Consider the following 25769-nt stretch of genomic DNA (forward strand, 5'->3'; position numbering starts at 1 on the left):
ACCTTCCCCCTCAGTTCGTTCCACCTCTTCCGTATGTCCTCCCTTGTGCGCGGATGGCTTCCCACTGAGTTCACCTTGTCAATGATCCTCAACCATAACTCCATCTTCTTTGCCATGGATTTGTGCCCCGAACAGCTGTGGCTCTACCCGATGATTTCGTCCACTATGGTCCATAATTCCTCATTGGTGAAACAGGGGTGCTTTTGTTAGGACATGGTGAGTTTGATGTGCGTGTGAGTGACAATTATTTTAAGTGAAGTGTGATGCGTGAGAGGTGTGCAGGTGTCTGTGATGTCTGTATGCAGTGCGATATTCAGAGTGGTCATGCAATGTATGGTAGTTTGTTGTAGCAAAGGATTGTGGGTTGTATGTGTGTGTGTTTTATAGTGGTGTGTTTGGGGGGATGTGGTGTGTGTATTTCTATCAGGTGTGGGGTATTCGGATTGCCCAATGAGTTGTTGTGTTGTAGTGGCGGTTCCATTTCGACCGCTACGGTCCAGACGGCCAATGGATAACCACCGCGCTAAGACCGCTGTGCTGATTTGTGGGTCGTAATAAGAAGGGCGCTCTTTTTCTAGCGTGGCGGTGTGGGACCACCTCTCTGCCGTCTTCGTTCAGCCTTGCAGTGTCGGATTTGTGGCTGTATTCTGGCGATTTTGTTTTTGTAAGTCGTAATAGGGTGGGCGGATTACTGCCCCCACTGCGGTCTTTTGGCAGCCGTCAGCACGGCTGTCTTCAGGAAAAAACGCCAAAATCGTAATGAAGGCCATAGTATTTGTCATCAATTAAACCTTTCAATTGTTACTTGCAGCCAAGATACTAGAGCATTATTAGAAATAGGTTATGTTACATTTTTTGTAGTATTATAAATCCAAGACAAAAGTACCAAAAAAGACTTACACACATATGCATACTTCGGTAATTACAGGTATGCAGGTTTGGCTCACAAATGCCTCCCATTACATCGTATATTCAGCGTCAATATTTTTCTGCTTCTAAAAGCAGGAGGTTAATAGGACACTCAACCACTGTTATTAATTATTTATGAATATCCACATGAAACTCATTTGTTCAGATCCAATTACAATGATCTCATCTTCAGGTATGAGAAAATCAGTAATGAATTGAAATCACCTCTAACATCTTCGCAGTGTTTTCTTGACAGATAGAGACCTCAGTATGACATGGTACAGTTCTAACCAGAAAATAAAACCTATTGCTACTTTCTCTGTTCTAGTGTTTAAACTGTGGATGTACATCAGACCTGTGGTTCATCAACACTTGGAATTATCCCAGAATAATGGGAAGCTTTTTGTATTGAAGGGCGCCTCCAGTTCACCCTGGACATTAGGGGCAATTCAATTACCTTGAATGGTAGCCAAATCATAAAAAGGAGCAGGGATGATACAAAGAATGCTCAGATGCTCCAAGCATAGAATAAAAATCAACTTCTAAAATATTTTTTCATTCTAAAACCAAAAAACATTTATGTTTTAATCACACATTAGTGTATTAATAAAAAAAAAATTACTTGGTTAATGCATTATGCACGTGTAGAAGGTGTTGAGTGTTAATAGTTCAATAGGTTATCAATATTGGTATCACACCTCTATTATGCGGATAATTTCACAAAGCATATGGTACAAACATCAATGGCGTCAGTGAGAATTCAATGACAATGCACCTGATTGCCAGGCACCCTCACCAGCTTTAGCCTTAAAATTTGTCCCAGTGGAAGACTATGAGCTGCAAAAAGTAGAAAAAGTCCAAAGGTAAAAACTTTGGCTGGGGCAACACACTTAGGCCCTCATTACAACCCTGGTGGTCAGTGTTAAAGCGGCGGTAATACTGCGAACAGGCCGGCGGTAAAAGATGGGTGGTAATGGCAGCTGGGCTTGAGACTACGGTCTCCAGCCCAGAGGCCATCACAATCCCAACCTCGGGATTACAACCCTGCCTACCGCCATCGTTTTCATGCCAAACTTACTGCCACGAAAACCATGGCACTATCGGTGCCAGGACATCCCTTCCCTGGCACTGATAAGGGTCTCCCCCTTCCCCCTACCACTCCCCAAAGTCCTCCCCCACCCTCCCTCTCCCGCTCCTGCCCTCCACACATATACACACCCACACACGCACCCATATACACACATGCAAACACGCATGCCCACCACCACCCACGCATGCACACATGCATACCCACACACAACACACACCAACATAGCTTGTCACACACATGCATCCACAACACACAACACTCACAATCACTCATTCACGCATGCATCCAACGTGACTCTCACCAGCATGCATGCATCCCAAAACATACACACACACATACACACAACGTCCCCGACCCCCCTCTACGATCGAAGACCCTGACTTACATGCTGTAGGGGGTCCTCCGGGTTGAGACGGTCCGCGGCACTGCTGTCAGCAGCAGCATCCACCAGGCCGTATCATTGCTCGTGATACGGTCGGCGGTGTTTTGCTGGCGTGGCGGTGCTGCTGCTGCGCAGGCCGCCGCCATGACCGTCGGCGGTGTCCCGCCAGAATTCTGCCGGAATACCGTCAGCGGTCATGATACGTGTTGATAGCTTGTAGCCACGACGGCGGTATGTTGGCGGCCGTCGCCCTAGCGGTAGGCAGACTATACCGCCAATGTTGTAATGAGGGCCTTAGTGTTTTTTACCTCTACTCCATCACAGATAGCCTGAAATTGCAACCAGGTCTCAATCAAACATGCACTAATCTGCAGATGTCAGGTTTCACAGGTGTTTTCTAACAGAGCATGATAGCTTCCTGCCATGCTCCCCTGAATGTGGTAGTACTAGGAGGGAAGGTGGAGTGGGAATGCGAAAAAGAGACAGGTAGGAATACACAATGTTGTCATTTGGATCAGATCTTTTGAAATGAAGTTCTTATTGATATTCCCAGACAAATTAAAGCACAAGTTAAAACTGTAATGCAGCACAAATGTATTTAGTGCTAGGAATTGACATCTATATATCAACATTAAATCGATATAACAAAAGGATTTGCCTACCAGCTTCGGAATGGCGGCCCTAAGGGAACCCAAGCCAAAATGTAAGGGGAAGTCAGTAGGACAATTGGTAACATTCCTGGTCTAGCAATTTTGGAACAAGGCAAAGCACCACAACAGAGTCGAAACATAATTCATAGTCAAGGACTTAGAGTAGGCAAAACTCAGAAACCGAAGAAACCATAAAGTGGAAGAAAACAAAAAACGTGTGGACTGGAACAACAGTGATCAGACTATTTCTGCAAGCGAAAATGCCAGTGCAACAGAGAAAGTTGCCATCCACCCCTTGACGTTTTTTCAGCCTATAGTTTCAGCACCCCATCAGCCACAGGCTGGTCTACCGCAGTCTTCTGGAAAACTGCTTTACCGTTCTTCTCTGCAGTTTCCCAGGAACAAACCCAGATCTGCAAACCCCTTGTTTCTTCCTAACAGTGCTCTTTCCACCCCATCTAATTTCTTGGTGTTGTATTAAATGGGAACTTCTGATAAAAAAAAAAAGGCCACTAAACTAGGAACAGTAGCATTTGATGATGGTTCCAAGGAGTGCTCAGCTTGCCCATTCTCTTTCCAAGAGACCAGGAACTTAAACTGCTTCCTCACAGTTGCGGAGTCTACCAAAACTTGTACCTCAATTTCTACTTTCCAATCGATAAAGGCTGTAGGAGGGGAATTTGTAACCCTTGAAATTGCTGTTTTTTCTTAGAGTTGGAAAGACAAGCTGAACTCCTCACTCGCTACGATGAGCTAAAGTAACCCACAACCTTCTAGTTGTTCTGTTGGAAAAAGGTCCCACAAACCAAGATGCAAACTTGGGAAGGAAAGCATGAAGGGACAGGACATGAGTGGCAAGCCATACCACATGCTATTTTTTTTATATGCCAGTGTTTTTGTTTTACAGAGTCTATTAGTAAAGAGTCGGTAGCCATCCTTGGTTTGTTCTAAATGGACTTTCAGGGGCACACATTGTTCAAGGCAAGAAAACACTCTTACGCCAAGCAACGGCTACTGTGATAGAAAGGATGTTAATCGTGTGAATACGTGCTCTTTACATCTTCGTGGCAGATATAAAGGGTGAAAGACATGGCAATAGCTGCTTTCTTTTTGTACTTCAGAGAGAAGGTAAACTTTGAAGGATCAATCACCACACTACAAAAAGTGTTCTGCACAATGACATAAGTACTGGTTGGTATTACTGGAAAGGAAGTTCTTCAACTTCTATTACCCATCCACTACAAATGAAAGGGAAATTGTCTGGTTACTTTGAAAACAGACACAGATCCAGAGTTAGGTTTATGTAAGGAGTCTAATCGATATCGCTTTATGCCAGGTGGCATAATTGATGCATTTTTGCCACAAAGTAACTTGTTATACTGGCAAATATGTGTGTTACAGAAAGTTGAGATTAATTTTCTAGAACTGTAAAAAAATGCGCTCCTGCAAACTTTTGAATATTATTGAGATACTGAGTATTGGTGACAGCTGCGAAGAATCATTAAGCTCATTCATGCTTATGTTAGAGACCATACAATAATGTGATGCCAAATCAATCTGGGTGTGACGATAGAACATCTCTTACCCCATTACAAATGTGGCGGATAGCTCATCCACAGTATTATAAGTGTATTATAGCCTACAAGACCTGTAATATGGTAGACAGGACATCTGCAACTTTGGGATGGAGCATCCCCTTCACCTACCTCTAAATAAGGCTCTAAATCAGTATACAAAAATACCAATGCAATGCAGAAAGGTGAAAGGTACCTAATTAATGAATGTTAGAATGTTAAATACTGTCACTGACAACATTACTATAGAAGTCCAACACGTTGACCTCTGGTCAGCCTAGACGTTTTGATGCCCCAGCCATTAGAGGCTGGTCTGCCACAATCGTGCCTGAAAATGCCTCATCAATCCTCTCTCTTGTATTCCAGGAGTAAACTCAGCTCTACAAAGTCCATGTTTATTTTGATAAGAGACTATATTTACAACTTAGTATGGCTCGAGCTTAGGAAACGGTTGGCAAACCCCCAAGTGGCAAGTATCTTCAGTGAAGGAAATGTTGCTGGTCATCATATATTGTTGGTGCTGTCTGGATAGAGAACGCATGCACACCGAGAACTCACTACACAGCATTACGCTGACAGTGAACTAGAATTCCCAGCAGACCATGAACTCTAAAGTATGCTTAAGGCATGGCAGCCAACTTGGTTTATCTTGATATAACTTCCTTTGTGTCTCATGGCATCTTCGCTAGTCAGTCAAAATTCATAGATCACAGATTCTCATTGCATGATCTATTGCTGGCAAGGAATTTGTAGTAATGGATACTGGGAGTAAAATGATCTTTTAATAAAAGTTGTACTGTTGATGAAAATACATTTTGAACTATTTCTTGAACATTTATATAAGCTCTTCGAAGACTGGGGGTGGCTACCCTTTACTAAAGTTATCTAATGTGACAAAACAGAATGAATTAGGAGACTGGACTGCGTTGCAAATAAATGTCACACATGCCATCTACAGAAGTGAAGTAGAAACTGTAACTCCTCGTGCAGATGACAGTGTGTATTGACAATGCTTGAGGTATTTAAGTCAGAAGGAGAAGTGCTGGTGTATCAAGTATTTCAGGTACTCATTCATGTGTGTTTAATTTTCAGGATTTACAAATTCAGTATTAAAGTAGATAGTTGGCTACACAGTGATATTGTTAAGGCATATCCATTCACCATTGTAGCTAAACATTGAAACGTTAATGACATGTTACTTAAGATATGTCTAGTTTTACAGTAATCAACTACATCCTGCAGATACCCTTGAACAACAGAAGTATCAGGACAGATTGGTGGAATCATGTGTCTCTGTTTGCTCTCTTATCACATACCCATTTCCCTGCTTCTACCACTGGCTCTCGCATGCCTATGTATATGGGCACTCGTGGAGGTGATGACTCCAGACACAAAGTTTAGTGCATACTGTCAATAATTTAAATTAGTATTCTACTTTGTCTAGAAACGTTTTGCCGTGAAACTTCAAAAATGGATATCTCCAATTACCCTTATATGATCTGGATCATTTTGGGTAGTCCTACTTATTACCTTAGCCCCAATTTTTCTAAATCTGTTTTGGAATGGCATTGCATTCTTTCCTTTACTTGAAAATGTATTGTACTGCTTGAACTTAATTCACATTTGTCTTGGGACATGTCTACTACTTATGCATCTAACAGGAGTTGAGCACTGACCTTCTAAAACAATATCTAACTTAACCATATTGTATTAGGGGTACTCCATTCCCAATTTATAACCCAATTTCTGACACTGCTGCAATTCCAATTAGGCTGGTGACAGTAGTTACTGGAAAACAAGTTTCGTGTACCTCTGCAGATACAGAGTAGTGTACCTCGCCCTCTAAAAGCAGACAAATTGTCAATGTGCAATACCGTGGCAAAAAAAGCTAGGTAACAGTTCAGAAACACTGATTCTTGCAAATCAGTCTCTGAATTTCAGGAATCAAAACTATTTATGCTCTTATCAACAACCTAGGTACTGGTAATTGTTCTAGAGGGGGGATGTCAAGAAGAAAAACACCAGGCCAATATTGCTACTGTTACTATTTTCTGTATTGTTCATCCTATGAAGAATCACCTCATTAATGTTAAATTAGAGTGCAAGAGAAACATTTTCGATAATAGGTTATAGCTCCTCGATCACATTGTTGATACTTGCATTCTTTTTGTTTTAAGGTAATTTCCTTGTCTTTTTTTATTGAATGCCTTTTTGTTAAAAATGATAGACTGATCTTCAAGTTTAAAATCAGGAGTTGTAAATTTGCAAGGACATAAAGGGGTGTAGCCCTGGTCTACACGCATGTACTATCTAGGGGCCTTTGTGTTTCAAATTCAGTGATTTGAGACTAATAGCACTAGGTTTGACTATTCAGTAGTTTTATTGTTGCTGCAAGAGATAAATTTTGGGGAAATATGAAGTCTTGAAAATAGGAGGCCGCTTTAAGATGACACCATAAAAGATGTTCATGCTTTCCCACTGACAGTTTGGAAACGGGCTGTAATTCTACTTTTCTTATATTCAGATATCTCAGATTTGAAGAAAGTCCAAATACCAGGCAGATTACATACAAAATCATTAGTGAGTCTGCTATATTTCGTTAAACCATTTAATTTCAAAGTAGGATTTGGTGTAACAGACGATTATAAGAACACATAATAAAAATGTCCTTGCGTTAAAACCAGATAGGAGCATGAAACTAGTTTAGATTTGACGATGAAAACTTGTTTTAAAGTTAGTTAGATCGATCTATTCGGTGTTGCAATTATCCAGCTTTCACTGAATTACGTTTCACAACAGATAGATGTTCTGCTTTTCACCAGTAAAATATAATACATTTGTTCCAGTACATGGTCTAAATGCCCCCAATGTGCTAGTAATCAGAGGAGAAATTGGAAACATGTTCTTGGAATGTTAAGATCTCACAAATTTTGATCTGATGTTTTCAAATTTATTAGTCATGAATTAGGTTTTTTCATTGTATCAGACTCTAAAATTACATATCTAGCTTTTGTAGAATAATGGGTGGCAATTCATTTTCAAGATAAATGCTTCATTTTTATTTCAGTATTATTAGCACTCGCTATCATCACTGCTTTATGAAAATCGTCTTCATCGTGTACTTTTTCAGAACGGTTGCCAAAATGGGTAGAGTTAGCAGATATGAATATTGGTTTCATCTGCATGTTAACACGGTAGAAAAAATCACAAAATTTTAGAGACGTTTACTAAATTATGCATTTAATTAAAGATGCCTAATCACTGTATAATTGTTCTGGTGAAAATAAAAACATGTAAAATGTATATGAAATTATACAGCAAGGTGCATAACTGGATCAAGCATTAAAATACGAACGATATATGCTTTCTTTTTAAGTGACATTGTTTATATCCTTTCATAAATAAAACTAATTTAAAAATAAGAGATACATTTTTGCAAGTGTTTTAATTTTCAAGCCAACTTGGCAAATCAAATAACTTTACAACCTTTGTGAAGCTGCAAAGTTTTTGGTTGAACTTGTGACAGTTGCACAAAATGCAACTTCCATCCTTTTACCTGTCCTAATCAATGGGAGGAAATATGCTTACTATGCCACATAACGTAGTAATGTGACAGAAAGATTAATCAAATTCAGTGATCTGTGCAGTAATATAAAGACTGAAGGTGCAACATAAATCGCTGGTGAGTTCGCCTCGCCAAATTGATGGTTCCAGTGCTCTTTTTAACAGTCGGGAAAAGTACTTGGTTTACAAAGGTGGAGCCTCTACTAGCTCCAGTGATCTAAAACTAACTGACAGCCCTTAGGTCAAAGTGGTATTTTCTGTATTCACTTTAGGGCAGGATGACAGTCACTTGTTTTCTCCACCAGAATCATGCAAGACATGGCATTCTCGGACAGGGAAAAGGCAATGACTCCCATCTGTAGAGAGAAAGGTGCTAGTGCATCATAGCCATGGTTCCTTGTTTGTTTTTTAAAAAAAACAACATTCTGTTTTGGGGATGTTTCTTGAAAGAAAAACTTTGATGAGCAGCTCCACAAATATGGGATACGCTAAACAAAGCGTCAGTTTCTTCAGCCGAGCCACCACACTTATGGCTCCACTGAAGCCTTAGAAGGCCATGCCTACCTGATGAGGATCGCTAAATGCAGCAGGTGGTCCTCCACCAGGGACTGGAGGCCATGCCGTCTGCTGGCTTGGCAGGCATGTGGGCCACGTCTCAATCACCATTTGTTTCCACTGCTTCGAAAATGATTGATATTGTATCCTGAGTATAACTTTACATTCTTTGAGATGTTACTATTACAATATGCCCAACCTTAAATCAAACATTGGGTTAGTAATTGGATCCTGTGCCCATACTTGCTCTTCAGACAAGCACTCCGTATTGATTTCGGGTGGTGCTTTCCTTCTATTAGTGGCTGATGCTGTATTCTTGACTTGATCAATGCTTGGAGCATTGTCAGCAAGACCTTCGGCTAAGAGTCATGACAGTATTCATCCAGTGAGTGGTGGTACTCCATGTGGTATACACATTGTGTACTGGTGCTCTTTGACTCCTGAAAATATAAGTACATTAACAGAGAAAATCTCATTGTAAGAAGCTTTCCAGTTCCAATTCACCTAAAGAAAATATTACTGTCAACAGGCAACGGGCAAACCATCACAATCTTCCCACTTCCCACTGTATCACTGTTAGGGATGCCTTTAAAGTTCATACATCCTTAAGCCCGCATTGCTGCTGTAACCCTAAAATAAAAGAGCTCTCTGGTGGTTTTAACCAGGCTTTCGACTATCAATGAATTGTGTAAATAAAAAGCCAAATAGCCAATAGGTCTGGTCCTAACAAGCTAGTGTTGGCTCACCAGTCTTGGCACCGAAGTGTTCTTCTTTTAGGCAGATGTGAAGTGATCAGGCATCACTATCAGTGCAAGAGTTACCGTGCTGACATGGGCTGATACCTTACCCCACATCCTGAGGTGGGTGGGGCAAAATGTGAGCAAGCATTAAACAAACCAACAGATAAACAATACTGATCCTCACTGATCGTCTATGCATGTATATTTTATTCATGTATTTATAATTATACAAGACTGGCAAGAGACTTACAGCTTTCTCTAGGTCAGACTTGAAGAAGAGAATAAGGAGGTAATTTTGAGTACCACAGGAAATTCGACTGAAAGCAAAAATAAATTGCACCAGAATCGAGATTAAAAGATATGCAAAACAACTACATGTGGGAAAATACCATATTCTGTTGGGAAAACCTTAAGTATTACTGTATTTTTCCCTATTCTGAGGAGTGCAACTCAGAACTGAGAGCTCATATGTCACAGTGTGAATACCACAGTCTCCTGTATTAGTATATACTGGTACTGTGTTGTTTCCCAAATTTCTAGATTACAAAGGAAGCACACTTCAATAAGTAGTAGTATCCTAAATAGGAAGGTAACTCCCACATTTTATTTGACCTTCTACCCCTAGCATTTTGGTACTGTCACATATTCTAAATAGCAGACAGATAAACACAGGCTGTCCTGTCACAGTGATTCACGTATCTTCCATTAACAATGAATGATTCAACAGAACACAGCACTATAGTTGTCCCTATTAGTAAACCAACACTGGGAAACCAGCAGGACTCAACCATGAAACCTACTGGTTTTGCCAGCTTGTTCTTCTTTTCACTAGATGGCTCCTGTGCATAAGGACGCAGGTAAAACGGCCACCTTGCAATTAATTGTCTTTAACAAAAAAGAAAAATTATTCCAATATGCCCACTGTGTTTGCTCATAAAGTTGTGTCAGCCTCATTTGAGAAGCTTTTCGTACATTTTGTGAAAAAATCCTTCAAAGATGACCACAGTCCATGTGCAAGGATGCACTAGGGTCATCTTTGAATGTTTTCTTCACACAGAAGAAACACATTTCAAATTTAGATGCCACATGTGTGGCAGTCATTAGTTTTCTTAAAGTATAAAACAAAACATTTAAAGATGGCTGCCATGAATGCGCAGATGTGGATGGTCATGTAGGAATGGTTAAAATAAAAACATTTTAAGATGGTTGTCTACCAATATAGTGAGAGTCTTGGGGTGCAAGTGGGGACTTGCAGGGCATGATTTTGTTCTATAAAAGAGCAAGGGAAGGGAACAAGCGATGGGTGTAATGTTTAAAGAGAGGGGGATATGAAATAGACTGATGCTATGAAGTGCTAGGTCTAACCTTAGAAGTGGAGGGATACAGGTCATCCAATATTAAAATGCTGGGCCTTGTGAGGGACAACTTCAAGAAGTGCAAGAAAAGACAGTGAATCTGGAGCAGGGAAATGAAATAGACAAGAAAGCCACTGAATATTGAACCCGGGTGGCCACAACTTCGACAGTAAATCTATGTTGGGTTCAATAGGACTGTTTATCCGCAAGACAGCTTAAGCTGTCTGTAGGTGGGAAATACAAATGGGCTCACGTTTTTAGAGAAAAGATCTTGGTCTCAGTAACTCCAATAAATAAAGTGAATGATTAATACAACAGTGTACAAAGCAAGCATGCATCAAAGACCAGAAAAAAAATTCCAAACTGGATAATTAGAACAGAAGAGGTGAAACGTGTAATTTAATAAGAACAGAAGAGGATATTAGGGCCAGACCCTAGATCTGGTGACTGAGTCCCCAGAAAAGTAGTGCAGGAAAGAACTAATATTTCCTGCTAATTTTTCTAAAGTGACAAAGAGCCATGCAGGCAGATTTAAACAGGTCATTGAAGTGATGATCAAATCCCAGGTGACGTGCCTGAAACTATGCCTGGCCCACACTGAGAGTTAAAAGAGGTACAGGCAAACCCACTTCTAACCAGTCACATAAAGGTTCTTTTAAAAGTAATCACTAAATGCCAGCATTTTATTCATGGTTTTCTTACTGCCTACTCTCTACATTGTGCTCAGATTACCCCACTTCTAATGCCTTCCTGTACAATAGCATGGTCCACCATACAGATTTATGCTTCATTAATATCAGCCTAAATTTACTACTAGATGCAGTAATATTTGTCTACTCAAATTACTCCCCTTTATATAAGAAATAAATATGATCCGATATGTTGGAATAAAATGGGGAACAAGCATTGGCAATGCAAACAGGTCTGGCTTTAAAGGAATGTTTTATGGTAAAGTGAAGCATTACAAGTAAATAGCATGGGCATGGATAAGTATTTGTGTGGACGCAAAGAACTGTAGAATATCTTTGGTGTAGGTTAAATGTTCAGTTGACAGTTGCACAATCGAGCCAGACTTAAAATCAGTATAGGTTAATGATTGCCCTCCTCCCAACTGTGCTGCTGCCAGAGAAAAACAACTTAAATTATCTAGTTGTCTAAGACAATTTAATAGCATTACAATGTAATGTGTGTGACCCTGACAGTTCAAGCTCAGGCAGTCTGATAAATAATCACAGCTGTGTGAAGGGCAAGCACATTTTTGTGGAAGCAGACAACTTCTGCCCAATCAAAACATGCACTCCTGACACCCAACTTGTGGGCTGAGCCAAAGCCCCTGAACTGCTGATACTCACACAATTATCTGGCAACAGCTGCGTTGTGGAGCAAGATCATAAGGGGAAAAAATGGGGCACAGCCCTGCTCCAACACAAGACTCAAGGGCTATGTCCAAAAAAAATGCATTTCCATTGTGTTCAAATTATTTAGTGATCTCGTAAAGTGTGATGTGTGTAATCGCCCCACACAGTGTCTTCTGATCTCATCGGTAAGGTTTACTCTTGCCATTTGGCTAAGCTAACCTGTAATGTGGCCCTGCTGCTCTATTCTAGCACCACGTGCAAGAACGGTCCAGAGAGTGCTGCTTGGGGACTGGTGCCAAAAGATGTGCCTTGGCGCTTCTGGCTGCTACCGGCCCCGCTCTTTGTTAGATGCAGTCAGTGGGCGTGTGACTGCAGTGAGCCGTGGAATGTGAGAAGTCACTCCAGGCATGTATGGGTGGGGGCGTAGCCAGGTGAAGAGAGGGGCGTGAGGTACGGCTCCATGTAAGTGTCTCACACAAATGCAGAAGAGATTCCTCGATGAACCCAGGTTCCCCTTCACGCACGCGACCTCCGCAGCCACCACCTACGAGCACACACACACACACGTATGTCTTAAACCAGCGTGGAAGCATTTTGTGCCGCAGTAGTCGGCACCACCTCAAACCCCGTATTGTTTATACCACAGGTGTTAGGGGAAGCCATAATTAACAAAAGGTGGGCAAACTGCGGTGCAATGTGGATTCTGCTATGCGGGCGTCTCTGCTGCATACACTTCTCGGCACATTTCACAAAATATTCAAGGATGTAAAGTTAAGGCCAGGCACGTGGGAATGGGGCAACACACGCTCGCTAATAGCAACCCCAACCTCACACCAGCGGGAAACAGTAGCACCTACTGGGAGAGGCAGAAGCAGGAGCGTGCAGGGTCGCCAAATGTAAACAATCCCCAGAGCAGAAGATGAAATAATGACCTGTCAGAGGATGAGCAGAGAAAGATCAACAAACGTGCAGCTCCAGAGAAAAAGAAAGGGGCGAACCTCGAGTTGGGGAGTCTGCTCTTACACCTAGGTAAGGCTACTGACATAGACAAGGGACGTTAACAAATAAGTTTAAGAACTGCTACATTCCTTTTCTGTGGTGATCGTTAGCGTTTTAGCGACAAGGCGGTTGGGGGAAGAGTCTTAACTTTTAAAGCTGTTTTAAATCACACATGGTCCCCCCACTCGCCCAAAAATGCCAACCTTTGGGGATTATAGAAAACAGCGCAATCTCTGGGTGAGGTGCGTGGGACGAGGGACACAATTGAGGAAGAGAAGTGACAGGCTCTGCCCAGAACACACAGGAGGGACAGAGGCCCTTGGCAGAGAGTGGGCACAAATGAGCTTTGTGTGAGTGAGGAGATGTGAGGAGAGCCGCATTCATCAAAGGCATCCCGCCTCGTCAGCGTCAAGACCCTCGCAGAAAAATGTGTCAGATGGTGGAATCGATTCAGAAAGGAAATTATAGAGTTTGCAATTTAGAATTCAACCTAAACACCGGGTAAAAGTATTCCGGTCAGGAGAAGCGTCGCTCTGTGAATGCTGACAGACAGTGTGCATAACTGGTCGCACAGAGCGCATCACAGCGATAAGTATTACACACTGGGCTCGGTTAAAAATATTCACATAAATTATTCAGGGGGTGCAGAAGCAAAAGAAGGTACAAAGATAACCCCGACATCCGCAGCGGCCGCACAAGTTCTGAGTTCATTAACTCATTCATAAAAAAACCTATTTCCAATAGGTGGAAGTATAACCTTTTTTTTTTACACTATTCATGGAAATTTAATTTAAGAGTTAAAATACTAAAAACGTGCTAACGTTATAGCCAGTAGGGTTAACTAAATCAATGTGGTGCACACGTTAAAAATAAGCTCCGAGTGAAGACACAGCAAGACCGGGCTCGTTAAGCGGCACTGAGGTCCCTGGTGCTGTTTAGACAACGTAGGAAGAGATAAAAGTTTTTTTTTTTTTTTTTTCTGGAAGTAGATAATTGTTCCCCAATTTCCAGGAAAATGAAAAAACGTCGCAAATCAGACCTGTGGGTTCTTCCTAACCTATCACCGCATAATCCCAGCTGCGGAAGAAACCGAGTCCGAAGAGGCTCTAGCGCTTTAGTATGGCAGTGGAGGCTTCTTTGTAGTGTTGTGTGCACGGCAGAGTCAATCTGCGGGTGTAGTAAGTGGATGTGGGTATAGTACCTGTATTTCAAACTTCGCTCACAACAGGAGGACCGCCTGCCCCCGGTGCGCTGCGCCGAGGGTGCACGAGCTTCTCTAAAGGTACCGAGGAGGGAACGGATTACATATTTCGGGACAGACTGTTAAGGAAGCGGTCGAAGAACTTGACTGTAGTTTGAGGTGTTGTGCCCTTAAGGCATTATTCTTTCTTGCGGACGTGAAGCGGGCTGGCGGGTTCCGCTTTGATTCTAGTTGCATCACTATACTGGATTTTTAATGTGGTTTATTTCCATCGGTTTCAGCAGCTTTCACTTGGGTGTTTAGCTTGTGTGTTGCGCCGGATTCATGCAGTTAGGTTCGCTGGTAGATTTCGACAAACCCATCACTACTAGATGCCACAGGAAGCCATTTTCTGAGTTGTGGACTAGAATTTTCTCCACGGTATTGTTGACGTATGGTGTCACTAGTATAATTGCCAAAAAAAAGCCAGGGTGCATTTTTTTTTATCATAAGCTACGTACCTCTGAATATTCGTTATTGCGAGTAAACGTGGTCAAGTTTTTGGGATGAGGCATCCACGCCAATCAACCCTTCAAATATTACCGCCAGTCTTTTTAAAAATAAATAAATAAACAAAATGTGAAAGTTCTCTAGAGTTCAATGAAAATATCTTCGATCGTTTGTGGTAAACCCATGTGAAGTAAATATTTTTAGGGGAGTGGGTGTTACTACTGCGACTGTTTTATTTCCTTTTCCTTAAAACAACTGAGCAATACCCCGTGTGTTGGTGCATTTGCCTGCCTCAGATGTAAAAAATAAAAAACTTCATAATCGGGTGACGGAACGAGTCAAATAGAAACGAGTGATTTTGACAGGTAAATCACAAGAAGTATTTGGCAAATTCGTTTATGTTTTCACCCTGGTTTGTTTTACTTTCAATAGGAAAGCATTATTATTCATATATTCTATGAACGTGTATTAAAATGTTACGATTCGATTGGGCGCCGCACACCAAAATAGAAAGCCCACGCTGATGGCTGGTTTGAAAAGGGCCGCGTGGGTGCCCACCGGTGTTGGCGCCAATTGCTGTGTGGGATTAAACTGCTTTGACTTCTGCCTCTGCCCACAGCCACCGTCGAGCCACATTCAGAAGAGGTCTGCAACCTTGGGGTTCGGTACCTGATCGAGGGGTCTCCGGGACAGCGAGGGGTGCCGCGCCGAGAGATGCCTTCTGGAGCCGCAGCAGGGCACGTCTTGGGAAGGTGAGGTATATTTAACAAACTCATTTGAAGCCACTCAATGCTTCACCTCACTACACTTCTGCGCACTTAAAACTAAACCACGCCAAACGGAAGTTAAAGTCTGAGCAAAGCTGAACTATTTTATTGGTTTATGAGGGACATTGTGCCAAAGAAAGGTGGGTCACCGTGTTAGCCTACTTAGCACTTGACTAAGTACGTTCTCTTGCCCTATAATGCATAGAGATATAAAGTCACACAGACCAGTTTTCAAGTGCAATACTTTAATTGACATCTTAAATAGTAGTCTACTAAACTTGAAAAATGTACGCTATCCAGTGCACCACCATTACACGCTGAGCATTTGAACATCACACCCTTGACATGTACAGTTTGCGGAACAACCCAAGTAATTCATTTTATTCAGGAAGCGAGCCGGAGTGGTCACTGAGTATACGTGAGCTACGCTGGTCGGGACAGACAAAGCACCACTTCTTCAAGCTTGTGGCTAGACTGTGCAGCGCTCGCTACACACGTTCGCCGCTAGGTGGCGAGGCAGAGCTTGCGCGCACACTTCTTAAAGATACAACTAGCAGCCGCCACATGCTAGAAGCAGGTCTCGGTCAGCAGTTTAAGCAATACTTGTTATGTTGTTTTCATGTTTTCAGTTCCACTAGAAACGCGCGGGGGAACTCGTCTCTCATAAAATACTATTTAATGCCAGAACTACGATTGGTGTGCAGTGGGCAGTTCACTTCAGTCAGACATCCATTATTTTGGGTGTCTCTGCCATAAGGCGTGTGCGTGTCGCCAATCGCCACTGAACAAGGGTCGTAGGGCTCACTGTATAATGCCCCGGACAGGTTTGTGTGGTGTTTACTTGGATCACGGTGTGCGGCTTGTCTTCAACATTGAGCCGAGAGCTTTGGGGGTAAAGGTGGTGTAAAACGCATCACTTGACGCCCCCACCAAATGCAGAGTGCAGCAGCTGTCGGTTTAGTTTAAATGCCGTTAGTACGGTGGCATTTAGGAATATGTTAGATAAAAAGTTAAAGCTTGAATATTATGGTATACAGCCCATTTGAAGTCAAACATTAGTCGAAGAGACTGTTTCCAGTTGTCAAGAACTCGCGCCGAGGTCAGCTGTGGTGCATGCGGTATGGATGGGCATCTGGACGGACCGTTCTTTGGTACTCTCCGTGCGCCTGCACATGCTTTTCTGGTGTCTTGGTCAATGCATTTCGCTAGGCTAGACTTCCACGGTGTGCTGTCATGTAACTGCCCCAGTGCATCGCACGTGGTAGGCATTTTGCAGCATACTAGTGCCTATTCCCTCTGGGCTTCATTAAGTGCCCCTTATTTCACGTTGCGGGACCAGCACATGGCAGCGCCCAGGCGAATGCACTACTGGGGAGCCATTGTCATCTGGGAATTAATTGGTGCGGCCCATTGGCGCCCCGTCTCTTTCCGCTTGACTGGGTGCCAAGTCCTAGCACTCTAAACTTCCCCTGCAACCAAACTATCTTACAATCACCTGGTAATATAGCCCTCCGCCATCCTTGGGCACCGGGTATCCAACCCACCACTACAGGTGTCAAGTCCCAGTTCATTTCGCTTTGTACTCCTTAGTCGCTTTACACCGCCCCGGGACTCTTTCCAACTAGACTTCAGTGGCAGCCATTGCCTTTCCCGGGCATTCAACCTTTATCTCAGGACTCTGCTGAGTTTTCTGGGCTTGGAATCCCAGGGACGCAAAACCCCTATCAACTTCACTGGTCGCTCAGCATCGCTGGCGTTGACTGGATGTCAAGCCCTTTTCACGTCCCCGCTAAAGCCAAGTAGAGTTTATAATTCCTTTCCAAACCCCTCGGCGCCAATGTGTCAAGCCCCTTTACTCTTCATTGCAAGTTGTGGTGTTCAGCCCATGTGTTTCACAGAATAGACCCTAGGTCCTCTGTACGTCCCCGGAAGACCCGCACACGCCGAGTTTAACAGACACTCGCACCCCTACGCACATACACTCAGACCCAACACACACTCTCCCTCTTTCTCACGTACTGTCTCTCTCCCTGCCTTTCAGGACAACCAGCCTACATATCCGATTTCTGGACATCGTGGGCTTGCAATCACATATGCGCCCAGCCACTCCTCCGTGGGTGCTCAGCATGCTCCTTTGCCTGAATATGTGCCAACCCTCTTGTGCCCGAACCAACTGAAGTTCGCTGGACACTTATGCCTCTGCACTTTCCTGGGCTTCAGCCCCTCACTGGGTGTCTAATGCAGCAGGGTGCTGTCGTAAGTTCAGTAGGCGACCAAGAGCGCTCAGTTTCGTTGCGTGTAGGGAAAGGAGCTTGCACGACTCTTCCCTCGAGTATTAAGTGACGGGGGCATGGTGGCAACGGACTACTCTCACTTCCTGCAGCCGGAGGGAGGGAGGCTTCTGCGCTGCCAGGGCTCGGCTCTTTCCGGCATCCCCCGCTCTCCCTTACAAGGAGCGGGGCGGCGCCGGATCCAAGCCTTGTATGGAGACCGGAATCCCGGCGGCGCCCTCTTTTCTTTAACCGCGCAGCAACTGGGACGGGGGAGTGGCGGGTCGGCCACTATGCTTGGGGGCCGATGGGCCTGCAGGGCCGATGAGGCGGGGTCACACTACGATTCTGTGCCCCTGCCTTACCGGTCTTTCAGAGGGTTCGTGCGGCCTCCCAGGAAAGCTGCTGAGCTGCCTCGAGGCCGGTTAGCCAGGACTGTTTCTATCCTCCGATCGTGCAGTGCATGAGCCTCCACACAGAACGCGCTGCACAGTCGGGGATGCAGGAGACGCGCGCGCCAACATCTTCTCTTCCATGCAAATGAGCTCGAGTGACAGCAGCTGCCCTTCCCTGTTCCTGTCCTTATATGGGCAGTGACGTCACGAGCATTCAGGAGCCCTCCATAAATACTTTAGTGCAGCACTTTGCCGTGTACTGAGACGCTGCCAGTGATTAAGAGCTGTGAGGGAAATAGGAGATGCAAACAGTGCACAGCTCCGGGCGCTGATAGGGCAAAGGGTGCTGAGGGCATCTTTAATCCTACAAACACAACGGCACTTGTGTTGACTTATCTATCGCAATCAACATTCAAAGGGCAAGGAAAGCGACCCTAGCCCTCCGCAAGTGGCGAGGGCTCCCTGTAGGGCTGTCAAATGATGACTGCCAAGGCGGTGGACAAAATTCCGGTGACTTTGAGTGGGTTTGTGCACCAGCTGCCGGACAACTTCTACCAGGTGGATGACATCCACGCAACCTCGCTGGCGATCTTTCCTGGTGGCGATTTTGGAGGGGCCTTTGACCAGATGGGCGGCATGACAGCAGGTAAGTTTTACTCGCTCCGTTGATACGCCTGTCGAATAGATTTCGGATTGTGTTTAAATGCTTGCTTAGAACCAGATAATTCCCTACTGCAGCGTTCATGATGATGCCACCCAGAGCAAGATGGATGAATCAGCGATGCCATCTGTTCCCAGATGCCATATAAAGCAATTTTAATTAGGCTGCTTATCATCTTCCAAGTCTCACCATGTTCCAAACAGGTTCCAACCAAACGGAGCGCACCCTTGTATAGCACTCCATTGTGATACAGCAGCACTGCAACGACTGCTTCTTTTAGAAATCGACCACATAAGATGTCAGGAAGGGGCGGGGGAGCGCACAGGCGTGAGCCTTTCTGAAAAGTTGCAGGGCTAACATAAATCTGTTAGGGGTCATTGTGTACGTCACTTGCATGTGCGCCAATATGAACACCTACATGCGCATTGGGCTACCTTGTACCTATAACTTCAAAAGCGTCGGTTCTCCATGGTAGACTTAAAAGCAGAAGGCCCAGGGATGCATGCGCTGCTATGCACATTTCAAATCCACTTTAAAATCACTCGCATGGAACGCAAAGCTGCTTCAGCAAAGATAAATGTTCAAAGCATAAACTTCAAACTACGCCATGTCATAAGTCTGTACCTCTGAAAGCAGCACATTCACGCTCACACGAATCTCTCGTTTAATGGGAATTGTTAAGCAGACTTCATTGAAAATACGTGTATGCTTCGCTATGCCTTAAGGGTATGTCACAATGGTGTGTGTATACACACACACACACAACGTCTCCCTCTCTCCCTCTTGCACGGCAATCACCCGACTCCAGCTATAACTCGATATCTCAGTGTATAAATGCGCCTGCTGAGCATTCTGCAAACATCTTAAGTTGTTCGGGGCTGTGAGTGTGGTCTTGGTCACAAAGCCCTGTTTTTCCTTTGTATTGCAGTAAGTGCAACTCTTCTTTCCAAACGTGGAGCACATGCACCATGATGGACACATAAAACAGAAGTTGGGGTACTAAGCAACCACCTGGCATCAAGTGATTATCAGCTTTAAGCTACCTCTCTATTACCAGAGCGTACAGGGTACTTTATATATGGGTTTTCATTTTTAAAGAACTTCTTACCATGTGATTCAGACTATATCTGTCAGCACCACAGCCTTTTGTCCCTCACGTTAAGATGTGGCTTTATGTACCGTTATGTGCTGTATGCTTTTGATGTAGGTCACATCTCCCGACTTAATAGTCTCTTCCACCATTATATATCCCAATCATTACTGTACACGTTGAATATTTCTCAGATGCGCCATATTTTGTAGACTTGATATGCTATATTGTATCCAAAAGAGTGCTTTCTGCATTCTGAATGTTTTTTAAATGGACCACATTTGCGATTTTATACGTATGACCTGACGGTGTGTTTTATTTTTCCTCACGCAGATGGCATGATAAATATTGACATGAGCAGTGACAAGAGATCTTTGGAACTTCCCTACTCTGGAGGCTTCTCCTCGGGCCACCGCAACCAGACCGTCTCCTACATGGGCAACTTCTTCATCGACCCGCAGTGCTCTGGGGGTGGTCGAGCACCGGAGGGTGTCATCAACATCGTGAGCGCCGGCTTCTTGGGGGTGGCCCCACACTCCTCGTCCTCTGGGGCTTCATCGAGTGGTTCGTCTGCCTCTCCTGGGAGTTTCAGTTGCAGCATGGCTCACGGAGGCCAGCAGGACATGGAGCACATGTACTCCCCTCCGCCGCCGCCCTACTGCGGGGAGATGTACCCGGAGCCAGGGGGCTTCCTCAGCAGCCCACCCCCAGGGGCTCTGCCATATCCCCCACCGTCCTACCCCTCACCCAAGCCAGGTCAAGACTCCAGCCTCTTTTCTATGATTCCGGACTATCCAAGCCTTTACCAGCCGCCCTGCCAGAGGGAAGTTCACCCACTGCAGGAAAGGAAACCCTTTCAGTGCCCGCTGCCCCCACCCCCGCTCACCCCTCTTTCTACCATACGCAACTTCACCATTGCAGGAGGGGAAGGGGGATCTCGGCTCCCAAGCGCCTACAGCCCGCAGCACCTGCCACTGAGGCCCATACTGAGACCCCGCAAGTACCCGAACAGACCGAGCAAGACCCCAGTGCACGAGCGGCCATACCCGTGCCCGGCCGAAGCCTGCGACCGGCGCTTTTCTCGCTCTGACGAGCTGACGCGCCATATCCGCATCCACACGGGCCACAAGCCCTTCCAGTGCCGTATCTGCATGCGCAACTTCAGCCGCAGCGACCATCTCACAACCCACATACGCACGCACACTGGCGAGAAGCCCTTCTCCTGCGACTACTGCGGCCGCAAATTCGCGCGCAGCGACGAGCGGAAGCGGCACACCAAGATCCACCTGCGGCAGCGCGAGCGCAAGGGCGCGCCCGGCCAGGGCTCAGCAGACGGGCCCAGTGGCGCGAGCTGCTCGACAGGGGCACCCACAGCTCCACGCACAGCGTGACGCCACAGGGGGTGAAAAAAAGACTCTGAGCGAGCCCAGGCCAATCCTGCAGGGTGAGGACTGAAAGGCTGCAGGGTGCCGAGTGGCTCCGGCCGCACAGGAGAGGCCCTACCCTGCACAGAAGAGAGGGTGACAGACTTTGAGAGCGCACGCTATGGCCCCCAACCTGAAACAACAAACAATGAACACCTATTGTGGGCACACGGGGCCCCAGACCTAATATCGAGTAGAGGAGGCACACTGCGAGTATATAGCGACTAAGACACTCTACTACTTTGGTCTCTCAGAGAAGGCCATCCACCAGCACAGCACGAAACTATAAGGAATGAACACAGACTTGAGCTTTATAGGCCCTCTGAAATTCAAAACGTCGAGGGCTGACACTGAGAACAAACTAAATGTCTAAGCTCCTATTGGATTGACTCGTGGGTTAGAAAAGTCCTTGGCACCACCATACGGTGCTGACAGGCGACAGCACTAAACTGCTAAGGGACGGGGAGCTCACTGATCTGTCCGCTCTTGTTCTGTGTATGAGGCTTTAAAACGTTAGCTAGTCTGCGTGGGAGGGTTATATATCATAATGTTGGGCCACGCACCCATCTGCATACTTAGTAGCCAAGTGGTCCCTGTCATGGGTAATGCCATCAGCCACCCTCGTATTTTCATTAAACTGGAACGCATCACAGACTGGTACTAGCAGTGGCGTAACACAAATAATGATGAGGCCTCCCTACAGAATGTGAGGCGGGTCCCCATGAGTCTCCCATGTGTGACAGATATACATTGGGCTTGTGCGGAACAGCCCGGCCCCCTCCCCAGAGTTCGTGGGGTCCTTAAAGGGTTGCCCCGGTAGGGCTGTAGAGGTTTGCGTTATGCCCCTGGGTACTTGTAATCTGGCATTCTCATTGTAGGCATGTGCCCACAACGAAAAGTGTTACCACCCTATCATGTTGTTTGCTAAGAAGCTGGATCTGGCTGAAGGTGTTACCACAGCACATGGCGTGTCAGTTTCCTGTCCAGTCTTCTGCTACATTTGAATCAAGGGTTCCAAATTGCCCCATTTCGGGAACAGGTAGTTCACATAGTGCTGCTTTTTCTTTGCATGCAGGTACTTCCACTTTATAATGTGAACATTTTAAACTATAGGTGCCAAATGAAGCTTAACATTGAACTGGGTAAAAGACTTTCACCTGTCAATGAACAGGTAGTGTCGAGGGTGTAATCCTGTGAGTGACCGAGAAAATAACCGAATTTCTCCTTATGTCGTGTTGTTGTGTCTCCAAAAGTAAACTAACGTGCACTTTATTATCTTGAGAATGCTTCGTTATGCAGAGCAAACACCTGGCATCCAAATTAGTTTGCGTTTTCTCAGATCACTAGTTTATATAACTGAGCAACTTTTCAGCAATAGATTGTGGCCAACTGGTAATCCTGCAATCTAAAGGTAGCAACTCTTTGATTGCCATGTCTGCCTTTTTAAGGTACCACAGAAATGCTCCTGACTTAGAGAGGTTCGAACCCATAGCGTCTACAGTGTCACTGGAATGTGTATCTGTTGACCTGCACTGTTCTGACAACTGCCCCATCTGCAGGAGAGGGGAAGCACAGACACGATACAGTATTTTAAAGTCTCATTAATTTATTGAAGGAATGATGTGCATATCAAATTCATGACTAAGGCGCATACTATTGTGTTAACAAATGGTCTTGGCGACCTGTATAAAGTAGACAACTTTAAAGTCTGTTGCCTTAGCCATGGCCAAGACACTTGACTACCAATTTTGGAACGCCTGTACATTAATGCCTATTAATATTTTTGATCGTTTTTCTAAAAACTATATTTTTGTACTTATTGTTTTGTGACTCAAAAGTATTACATTTGTAGAAATATTTGAATTCATGGTGTACATAGTGTTAATAATGGAGCTGATACCTCAGAAGCTTGTACTGCCTGTGGTGTTGACATTAAAATGGTCTATTCTAATTATGCACAACCTCTAACTGGAACTCTCACCAAATGGTTTGTTCCTCAACGCAAATGTAAATAAACATATATTTCAGCATCTTCTTCGACCTTTCATTGTTAATTGTGTATCACGATTTCGAAGTCATACACAGGTTCAGTTGGGAAGTGAGGTTAGAGCACGTGTCCAGTAGCCACAGCATAACCGCGTGCATTAGAGCTTTGTCAAGAGGTGCAGTTGGACTAGCTGCAGAATGGGCAATAGATCACTTTATCAGCCAACCAGACTTCGCCCTTTCAAATGAAGTCCGACAGGTACACCACCTTATGTGGGTGCAAAGACTTTAGGGAAACAGAATGTTCTGCGCTGTCTGCAAAGATAAACAATACCCCTAAACCATGGTTCACATACAGTGTTCTCAACGACGCCATTGCACTCCACACTGTTTCTGTTAAAATATGACGGGCGTGTGTATTTCCGGGATGTGGGAGAAGGGCGGGTGGCAAACGGACTTCAGACTGCCACTGTTCCATTTTGCTCAACCACTGGGGTCACGAATCGGCTGCAACCCAATGGTGTTAACATAGGCCACCACAGCCACGGTTTTTTTGTTTGTTTGTTTTTTGGGGGAGTGGGTGGGTGGTTGAGCTGCAGCACCCCCCCTCCCCCCACCCCCGCCCAGTACCCTGGCCTGAGAGCGCCTGATAGCGCCTGAGACCGGAGATGAGACACTCCATTTACCTTGCAAGTTTCTATAAGCCACTGCTGCAACCAAACACACTCACACACATTAATGTAAGAATTAGAATGCACACATATTTTCTTATACAATTGTCATAATTACACCAAGGAAATGCATTATGTCACTCCCATCAGTCCTTGATGCAGCTAGCCTGTTTTGAAGCACTGCCAACTTTTGGAGATGGGGTGGGGGGGGGGGGGGGGAGAGTTGACAGCGACAGGGAATGAGATTTGTTTGGGATCAAACTGTGGCCGAGTGGTGAGGGCGCTGTGAGTCAAGACTTGAACGAGCTCTGTTGATTATCCAGTATAAAGAATATATCCGTTTCAGCAAGTACCTTCTCAGGAAGGTCAGAAGAGAAGCGTCACGTAAGCAGCTTTGGTGCCCCGAGGTAAAGCCCCCTCGATCGCACAGCGCGGGACTGCCAAGGTGCCATTCAAAAGCTCGCTGTTTCAGCCAGACTTCATTGCCAAGTGGGCATCTACCTCAACAACTACACTGCCGCTCGCCCACTCTAAGCAGACAGACTCCACGCTGCTTAAAGTATCCCACGGGGCTGTGTGGGAAACAGGTAGGGGAGGAAGCTGGGCGGATCAGTGCCAAAGCGTGGTCTGGGAAGATCATGGCAAGCGCGCTGGGGGAGCTGCGTGGATCGTTGCAGCATGGTGGGCTGGGTGGGCTACAGCAGCTGGGCTGAGGGGATGTGTGTACGGCTGCAGTGGCGGAGGTGTGCACCATGACACCAGAGGGGGCTGTGTGGCAGCAGAAGCGGCTGTTTGTGGATCGCTGCAGCAGAGGGGGCTGTGAGAGCTCGTGATTTCAGGTCTGCTCTCCCACCAGCAGTGGGCGGCAGAAACTGACAGCCTGGCGGCGGCTCCGGGGGATTTCCTAAACAAGTGTGAGCACCTCCCTCCGGAGTGACTCATTGTTCCACTCTCTCTCAAAATCAGATCAATAAGAGCCCCGAAATAGACGCCGGAAAATACAGGCACCGAAAGGAGGGCCCACGCAGAGAGAAACGTATTTATAGTTTGTTTTCTGAGACACACACTGAAAGTTTGTCCCGAGGCGCTGGGCCAGTAGTGGAAAGTGTAGCAGGAAGCGGTGGGCACGCGGAGGGAGCGGTCCGTGCTTTGGGTAACTCATCTTCATTCAGAGTGGCTTGTATCTGCGCAGAGGCCTTGCGAAGGTCCCAAACTGGCCCCATATAAAAGATGGAGCATGCACCCATCCCTAGTCAGATATCGCAGTTTGAGATCCTTAACCAGGACCACTGGAATTATGCGACAGGTGGGAGGTCTAAATTATGCTTCAGGGTCGAGAAAGTTATGCTGCAAGGAAAGGCAAATCATACACTGTAACTCATCATATTTTGTTATAGTGTTACTTCTTTATTTTGTCATTTTTACACTTAACACTGGCCATTGGTTGCATATTAAGAGTACCAGTTTAACACTCAAATCAAATATAACAATAAGCAACAGAAAGGTGATCAGTGTCGCTTTGCAAAGGGCCTTCCACTGCACATCAACACACTTTGCTGCCTTTTATTAGCTTTTGAACTGTTTGAGCTAGAAACAAAGTTATTTTTTGTTAAAATCCACAGATTGTGCAGCAGACGAT

The 25769-nt window shown here is 45.1% G+C and overlaps 1 protein-coding gene across 3 annotated transcripts in view; it reads left to right on the forward strand.

The window, feature by feature from the left end:
- Positions 1-23506, forward strand: part of EGR2 (early growth response 2) — a 335026-nt gene extending 311520 nt beyond the window's left edge. The window contains exons 2-3 of one of the 3 annotated variants that reach the window (XM_069240905.1): positions 15486-15618; positions 20383-23500. In XM_069240905.1, coding sequence (XP_069097006.1) covers positions 20388-21440 — 1053 coding nt within the window. In that variant the 5' untranslated portion in view covers positions 15486-15618; positions 20383-20387 and the 3' untranslated portion in view covers positions 21441-23500. Of the gene's footprint in view, positions 1-15457; positions 15619-18029; positions 18945-20382 lie in introns of those variants that run through there. The other 2 variants (XM_069240904.1, XM_069240903.1) reach the window with 2 other exon arrangements.
- The last annotated feature ends 2263 nt before the right edge of the window (positions 23507-25769 follow it).

The sequence above is a fragment of the Pleurodeles waltl genome, chromosome 6 (assembly GCF_031143425.1).
Source record: "Pleurodeles waltl isolate 20211129_DDA chromosome 6, aPleWal1.hap1.20221129, whole genome shotgun sequence".
NCBI lineage: Eukaryota > Metazoa > Chordata > Amphibia > Caudata > Salamandridae > Pleurodeles > Pleurodeles waltl.